This window comes from Nerophis lumbriciformis, linkage group LG21 (genome assembly GCF_033978685.3).
Source record: "Nerophis lumbriciformis linkage group LG21, RoL_Nlum_v2.1, whole genome shotgun sequence".
NCBI classification, from domain to species: Eukaryota; Metazoa; Chordata; class Actinopteri; order Syngnathiformes; family Syngnathidae; genus Nerophis; species Nerophis lumbriciformis.
Window position 1 is genome coordinate 14,856,241 of NC_084568.2, and position 8,760 is coordinate 14,865,000.

General features: G+C 39.0%; 1 protein-coding gene across 9 annotated transcripts in view; it reads left to right on the forward strand.

Annotated features, from left to right (window-relative positions):
* The window catches only part of LOC133621072 (CUGBP Elav-like family member 3), a 129,983-nt gene that overhangs the window by 104,360 nt on the left and 16,863 nt on the right, over window positions 1-8,760 (forward strand). For 8 of the 9 annotated variants that reach the window (XM_061982892.2, XM_061982895.2, XM_061982897.2 and 5 more), the window contains 3 exons: window positions 3,390-3,455; window positions 8,379-8,483; window positions 8,582-8,725. In XM_061982892.2, the coding sequence (XP_061838876.1) occupies window positions 3,390-3,455; window positions 8,379-8,483; window positions 8,582-8,725 (315 nt within the window). The remainder of the gene's footprint in view (window positions 1-3,389; window positions 3,456-8,378; window positions 8,484-8,581; window positions 8,726-8,760) is intronic. The other variant, XM_072915553.1, reaches the window with a different exon arrangement.

An 8,760-nucleotide genomic window follows, 5' to 3' on the forward strand; every position in this document is an offset into this window, starting at 1 on the left:
TTAACTTAAAGGGGAACTGCACTTTTTGGGGAATTTTGCCTATCTTTCATAATCCAGATGCAGTGATGGGCAGTATCAAGCAACATGTAGCTAAACTACGTAGCTTAACTACATTTCCTGTAGCTTAGCTACTTTTAGACCAGAGTTGTCAAACGTGCGGGCCGAATCAGTCCCGCAAACAGGTTTCATCCGGCCCGCGGGATGAGTTTGCTAAGTATGAAAAAGAGCCGAAATTATGGAATGAAAGAAACTGCTGTTCTAAATGTGTCCACAAGATGTTGCAATAGCAATTATTTGTATCTTTGTAGATGATGCTACATATGTAAACAAATAAAATAAACCACATGATGTTAGTGCACAAGTCGAGGAAAATTAGCAAACTACATAAATAACATCCTGTTATTTAATATTGATATTATTTAATCTTGATAGGTTGAAAATTAACAGCAATGATGAACATTATCACATAATTTATTCAGAAAGTATAAATAACGACAAATATAGGGTAGTATACTATTAACCGCAACATGTACCGTATTTTTCGGACTATACGTCGCTCCGGAGTATACCGTATTTTTCGGAGTATAAGTCGCACCGGAGTATAAGTCGCACCTGCCAAAAATGCCTAATAAAAAAGGAAAAAAACACTAATAAGTCGCACTGGAGCCCGGCCAAACTATGAAAAAAACTGCGACTTATAGTCCGAAAAATACGGTAAGTCGCACCGGCCGAAAATGCATAATAAAGAAGGAAAAAAACATATATAAGTCGCACTGGAGTATAAGTCTCATTTTTTGGGGAAATTTATTTGATAAAACCCAACACCAAGAATAGACATTTGAAAGGCAATTTAAAATAAATAAAGAATAGTGAACAACAGGCTGAATAAGTGTACATTATATGAGGCATAAATAACCAACTGAGAAGGTGCCTGGTATGTTAACGTAACATATTATGGTAAGAGTCATTCAAATAACTATAACATATAGAACATGCTATACGTTTACCAAACAATCTGTCACTCCTAATCGCTAAATCCCATGAAATCTTATACGTCTAGTCTCTTACGTGAATGAGCTAAATAATATTATTTGATATTTTACGGTAATGTGTTAATAATTTCACACATAAGTCGCTCCTGAGTATAAGTCGCACCACCGGCCAAACTATAAAAAAAACTGCGACTTATAGTCCGAAAAATACGGTAAGTGTAAAAAAAAACAACAACAACATGATTTGTATATTTTCAGAATGCGCTTGTTCTATTTGTAAACAAAGAAAACAATCTGAAGTTGTCTTTATTTTTAAGTTATCGTGCCGTGATTTTACCAGTCCGGCCCACTTGGGAGTAGATTTTTCTCCTTGTGGCCTGCCGATCTAAAATGGGTTTGACACCCCTGTTTTAGACCCATCGAGGTAACTTACATCTAAGCTACAAGCTACAAAGAGAGAAAATGGACTGCGAGTCCAGGCTAAAAGAAAATACAATGACCTGGAAGAATGAGAACATCCATACAAACGGAGAAAATCCATGATGATTGGTTGGCGTACGTGTGATGAGTCACTATTGGCTAAGGTTAGGGCGAAACATTATGGATTGGCCAATCAGAAGCAAGATAAAATCATAACAGACACACACTCATGTCACATAACAACGAGACAGAGACAGAGGGATGACTCAAGCTGACGACTCAAAAAAAAAAAGGAAACATACTTGAAAATGGCAGAGGGATTCACTCCCACAGATCAGATTTTTCCTTTAGTGATGAAGACGACGTCCACGAAAATAATGCGTGTTCTAGGGTTGTACGGTATACCGGTCGGTATTAGTATAGTACCGCGATACCAATGGATCATTTTTGGTACTATACCGCATCTGAAAAGTACCAGTCCGCCAATGTGACCAATATGACCAATGTATGACCCTGTAACGACTTGGTATCGGATTGATACGCAAATTTGTGGTATCATCCAAAACTAATGTAAAGTAGCAAACGACAGAAGAATAAGTGATTATTACATTTTAACAGAAGTGTAGATAGAACATGTTAAAAGAGAAAGCAAGCAGATATTAACAGTAAATGAACAAGTAGATTAATAATTCATTTTGTACCATTTGTCCTTAATAATTTTGACAATAATAGAATGATAAATGACACAATATGTTACTGCATACGTCAGCAGACTAAATTAGGAATCTTTGTTTGTTTACTTACTACTAAAAGACAAGTTGTCTAGTATGTTCACTATTTTATTTAAGGACAAACTTGCAATAAGAAACATATGTTTAATGTACCCTAAGATTTTTTTTATTAAAATAAAGCCAATAATGCAATTTTTTTGTGGTCCCCTTGATTTAGAAAAGTACCGAAAAGTATCGAAATAATTTTGGTACCGGTACCAAAATATTGGTATCTGGACAACACTAATAAGAACTAAACACCAATTCCCTTTGCCTTTACAGTTAGCTTAAAGGGGAACTGCACTTTTTGGGGAATTTTGTGACGGGCAGTAACAAGCTACATGTAGCTAAGCTACGTAGCTGAACTATATTTCCCAGTAGCTTTTCCTGTAGCTTAGCTACTTTTAGACCCATGTAGCGAGGTAGCTTACATCTAAGCTCCAAAGACAGAAAATGGACTGCGAGTACAGGCCAAATGAAAATACAATGACCTGGAAGAATAAGAACATCCATACATACGTAGAAAATCCATCATGATTGGTTGGCATACGTATGATGAGTCACTATTGGCTAAGGTTAGGGCGAAACATTATGGACTGGCCAATCAGAAGATGAACTGTTAATATGTTTGATGAAACGTATGTTATATGTATGACTGTATGTTTGCATATGTACAGTATGTGTATACAGCATGTATGTTTGTACATTGAATATGCGTGTGGATGTACGTACTGTGTGTGTGTGTGTTAATGTACTGTCCGTATATATGTATGAATAATTGTGTGTATGTGTGTGTCTTTGTATGTACAATATACTTGTCTCCCAAGTATGTGTGGGAGCCAAAGTACGACCCCAACCACCCAGAGAGCCCAACCCTAATGTGTTTTTGACTTACATAAGGATTGTGAATGACAGATAAAATTCCCCCCAAAAAAGTGCAGTTCTCCTTTAACAGGTTTAAAAAATAAAAAAATATCATGTCATTTTGCAAAGTCAAATTTCTTTGGTTGGCAGATTATTTTGTTTATTTTACATAGCATGACTGAGCAGATTCTATCCAATTGGTCCAGCATTCAAAGAACATAGAACGAATATAGCTGAAGTATCATTAGCGTTCTTTAATTTTCTCCAGCTATATCACCCTTGGATGTCACACCCAGTTTAGGTAGTTTCTACCTAATATGCTACTCTTTTTGTCGTTTTACAGCTCAGAATCCAGCAGCTGCCCTGGACCCGCTACAGCAGGCCTATGCTGGCATGCAGCACTACACAGGTTAGTCCCGTTCTTCTCAATTCTTTTTTTGTCAGAAAGTTCCCCCTAAATCAGGGGTCGGCAACCCAAAATGTTGAATGAGCCATATTGGACCAAAAATACAAAAACAAATCTGTCTGGAGCCTCAAAAAATTCAAAGCCATATTACATATAGATAGTGTGTCATGAAATATACATTTAATTAAGAGGACTTAAAGGAAACTAAATGACCTCAAATATAGCTACAAATGAGGCATAATGATGCAATATGTACATATAGCTAGCCTAAATAGCATGTTAGCATCGATTAGCTTGCAGTGACCAAATATGTCCGATTAGCACTCCACACAAGTCAATAACATCAACAAAACTCACCTTTGTGCATTCACTCACAACGTTAAAAGTTTGGTGGACAAAATGAGACAGAAAAAGAAGTGGCATAAAACACGTCCTAGAAAGTCGGAGAAAGTTATACATGTAAACAGACTACGGTGGGTTTTAAGGACCGCCAAAATTAGTAGGACAAAACGGCGCTCGCCAAATACTCTAATCAGTGAAGCATGTTTAATATAAACAGTGTACTTTATAACAATTAGGGAGGCTTGTGTCATGTTTGTCATCCTACAGAAACCATATTAACACAAAAAATAAAAAAAATTCCCCTCATCTTTTTCCATTTTTCATACATTTTTGAAAAAGCTCCAGAGAGCCACAAGAGCCGCGCTAAAGAGCCGCGGGTTGCCGACCCCCGCCCTAAATTGAATTACTATTGGGAACTTGGTAGTATTGATATGTACAGTCTTGGTCAAAAGTTTACATACCGGTACACTTGTAAACTTTACTTGTTGGTCACAAGAAACATTCTAAAACAGCAATGTTAATATTTGCTTACATGTCCCTTGGCAAGTTTCACTGCAATAAGGCGCTTTTGGTAGCCATCCACAAGCTTCTGCTTGAATTTTCGACCACTCCTCTTGACAAAATTGGTGCAGTTCAGCTAAATGTGTTGGTTTTCTGACATGGACTTGTTTCTTCAGCATTGTCCACACGTTTAAGTCAGGACTTTGGGAAGACCATTCTAAAACCTTTATTCTAGCCTTATTAAGCCATTCCTTTACCACTTTTGACGTGTGTTTGGGGTCATTGTCCTGTTGGAACACCCAACTGCGCCCAAGACCCAACCTCCGGGCTGATGATTTTAGGTTGTCCTTGACGGCGTGGCGCAGTGGGAGAGTGGCCGTGCGCAACCCGAGGTTCCCTGGTTCAATCCCCACCTAGTAGCAACCTCGTCATGTCCGTTGTGTCCTGAGCAAGACACTTCACCCTTGCTCCTGATGGGTGCTGGTTAGCGCCTTGCATGGCAGCTCCCTCCATCAGTGTGTGAATGTGTGTGTGAATGGGTAAATGTGGAAGTAGTGTCAAAGCGCTTTGAGTACCTTGAAGGTAGAAAAGCGCTATACAAGTACAACCCATTTATCATTTATTTATTAAGAATTTGGAGGTAATCCTCCTTTTTCATTGTCCTATTTACTCTCTGTAAAGCATCAGTTCCATTGGCAGCAAAACAGGCCCAGAGCATAATACTACCACCACCATGCTTGACGGTTCGTCTGGTGTTCCTGGGATTAAAGGAAAACCAAACTTCATGAATGTTTTTTGTGACCAACAAGTAAAGTTTACAAGTGATGTGGTTTCATTGTCAATGCACTGCAGGACTGCTTCTAAAATGCCCATAAAAAGTGGTGCATGTTTGAAAACATAGCAATACGCCGCAGGTAGGAGCTTGATGGATGAATGTGCTGTGAATGAGAGTGTCTATGTGGTATATAGTACACGCAAAATCCTCATCTAAATCAGGGTGTCGGCACCACTTTTCAATTGCACATGCCGTTTTAGTAGCTCACAGGCAACACACCCACTAATAGTACACGCTATGTTACAGATTTCACACGCTGATTACCGCATGGTGTTTGGATCTTAGTAAACCTTAGTGTTTACTAAGTACAAAAAAGAAGAAAAACTTCTTGGACCTTATTGAAAAATGAGATCACCTTGTTTATCTCATTGTGCGAACCATTAATGAATTCAATATTGATTTAAGAGCACTTTATCATTTATTATTTATGGATCAAAGTGTGTACAAATTAAGAACAGGACCTGAACAAATGTGTTAGTAATTACTATGAAATGGAAGGGCATGAATGAATACACTCCACTTCTTCAACCTCCTTTTTGGACATGTGGTATTGAAAAACTGGAGATCTGTCATGTATCATATTTGAGCTGTATGCATGTTCGAAATAAACCTAGACAAAGAGTGCCCATTAGTTCGATCGCGATCTCCTCCACAATGTAAATTCGAAAATGTGAAAGTTATCCGCACTACAGTGAATCCAATCAATGTAAGTCGTCAGAATTAGGTAATACACCAACGTATATACTTGTCTTCATGAAAGAAAGGAATCTTTACATCTTAAACATGCTTGTATTTTTATTAACACCTTCAACATGGTAACAAAAAACGTCTGTTTAATAAATAAATACATGGAAATTGTATATGTGTATATATATACATATATATATATATAATATATATATATATGTATGCATGTATGTGTGTGTGTATATATATATATATGTATATATATATATATATATATATATATATGAAGCAGGCGAGCTACTTTTCAAATTAACTTGGTAATTTGAAAAGTAGCTCGCCTGCTGAAAAAGTGTGGGCCCCCTAGACTAAGACCATGAATCAGTGGCTCTCAAACTGTTGTCACCAAGTACCACCTCAGAAAACACTTGACTCTCCAAGTACCACCATAATGACCAACTTTAAAGTACAGTTGCGTAGTAGGCCTGAGTATTCAATAAAGACCAGGCAGAGGTTTTATTGTTGGCCACCGTAACATTACACAGTTTGAACGGTACCACATAGATTGAATATTTAATTAAGTGATTCTTTGGTGTACCACTAGATGGAGTTTACGTAACAGTGGTGGTACAAAACCCAAAACCAGTGAAGTTGGCACGTTGTGTAATTCGTAAGTAAAAACAGAATACAATGATTTGCAAATCCTTTTCAACTTATATTCAATTGAATAGACTGCAAAGACAAGGTATTTAATGTTTGAAAAGAGAAACTGTTTGTTTTTGTTTTTTTGCAAATAATCATTAACTTAGTATTTAATGGCAGCAACACATTGCAAAGAAGTTGGCAGTTTTACCACTGTGTTACATGGCCTTTCCTTTTAACAACACTCAGTAAACATTTGGGAACTGAGGAGACCATTTTTTGAAGCTTTTAATGTGCAAGTCTTTCCCATTCTTGCTTGAAGGACGTTGTGGTATTTTAGGCTTCATATTGCGCCACACATTTTCAATGAGAGACAGGTCTGTACTACAGGCAGGCCAGTCTAGTACCCGCACTCTTTTACTATGAAGCCATGCTGTTGTAACACGTGGTTTGGTATTGTCTTGCTGAAATAAGCAGGGGCGTCCATGATAACATTGCTTGGATGGCAATATATGTTGCTCCAAAACCTGTATGTACATTTCAGCATTAATGGTGCCTTCACAGATGTGTAAGTTACCCATGCCTTGGGCTCTAATACACCCCATACCATCACAGATGCTGGCTTTTCAACTTTGCACCTATAACAATCCGGATGGTACTTTTCCTCTTTGGTGCGGAGGACACAACATCCACAGTTTCCAAAAACAATTTGAAATGTAGACTCGTCAGACCACAGAACACTTTTCCACTTTGTACCAGTCCATCTTATATGAGCTCAGGCCCAGCGAAGCCGGCAGCGTTTCTGGGTGTTGTTGATCAATTACTTTCGCTTTGCATAGTAGAGTTTTAACTTGCATTTACAGATGTAGCGACAAACTGTAGTTACTGACAGCGGTTTTCTGAAGTGTTCTTGAGCCCATTTGGTGATATCCTTTACACACTGATGTTGCTTGTTGATGCAGTACCGCCTGAGGGATCGAAGGTCCGTAATATCATTGTTTACGTGCAGTGACTTCCCCAGATTCTCTGAACCTTTTGATGATATTGCGAACCGTAGATGGTGAAATCTCTAAATTCCTTGCAATAGCTCTTTGAGAAATGTTGTTCTTAAACTGTTGGACAATTTGCTCACGCTTTTTTTCACAAAGTGGTGACACTCGCCCCATCCTTGTTTGTGAATGACTGAGCATTTCATGGAAGCTGCTTTTATACCCAATCATGGCACCCACCTGTTCCCAATTAGCCTGTTCACCTGTGGGATATTCCAAATAAGTAATAACTTTCTCAGTCTTTTTTGCCACTTCTGCCAACTTTTTTGAAACATGTTGCAGGCATCAAATTCCAAATGAGCTAATATTTGCAAAAAATAAGAAAGTTTCTCAGTTTGAACGTTAAGTATCTTGTCTTTGCAGTCTATTCAACTGAAAATAGGTTGAAAAGGATTTGCAAATCATTGTATTCTGTTTTTATTTACCATTTACACAAGGTGCCAATTTCACTGGTTTTGGGGTTTGTAGAATCACTGCCATTAACCATTCTTTTTATGTCTCTGAACAAAGCGAAAATGCACGCAATGGCTAGTTTTGTTTTCGGTTATATCAACGACAGCTGGCCCAAGGGTTATCGACCTAAACGGGTTCCAATGTAGCTGGGTAACTCTCAGCTTCCCCTTTTGAATTGTTGGGACACATTACTGGTAGGTAATGTATCATAATTGCAAATGTTCATTATTTACGGCCATGGGGTATAAGAGGGGCTGGGTGGTCTCAGCCATTGTTTTACAGGCGCCACCCGCTTTATTGTTTTCACCTTCAGCAGGACACGTTTCTGTTCAAAACAAAGCGACTTCATTCGATGTGTCTGTGTTGCCACCTGTTGGTTTCACCCAATCAGATAACGCCGCTGTTTATCTCTCCCAATAGCAGCGTACCCTGCCGCCTACGGATTGGTCGGCCAGCCGTTCCCCCAGCAGCCAACACTGGTTGCCCAGCAACACCAGCAGCCCCAGCAACAGCAGCAACGGGAAGGTGCTGTGACTTTCTCTTGTCTGTGTGTTTGCGACCACACCCCTTTTCTCCCGTCCGCCGCTCTAAAGTTGCCGTGTTCCTCTGTGCGTGCCCGGCAGGTCCGGAGGGATGCAACATCTTCATCTACCACCTGCCTCAGGAATTCAGCGATTCAGAGATGCTGCAGATGTTCCTGCCCTTTGGCAATGTTATCTCGGCTAAGGTGTTTGTTGACCGGGCCACCAACCAGAGCAAATGTTTCGGTGAGACACACAGACGGCGGGGAGACAAAGGAATA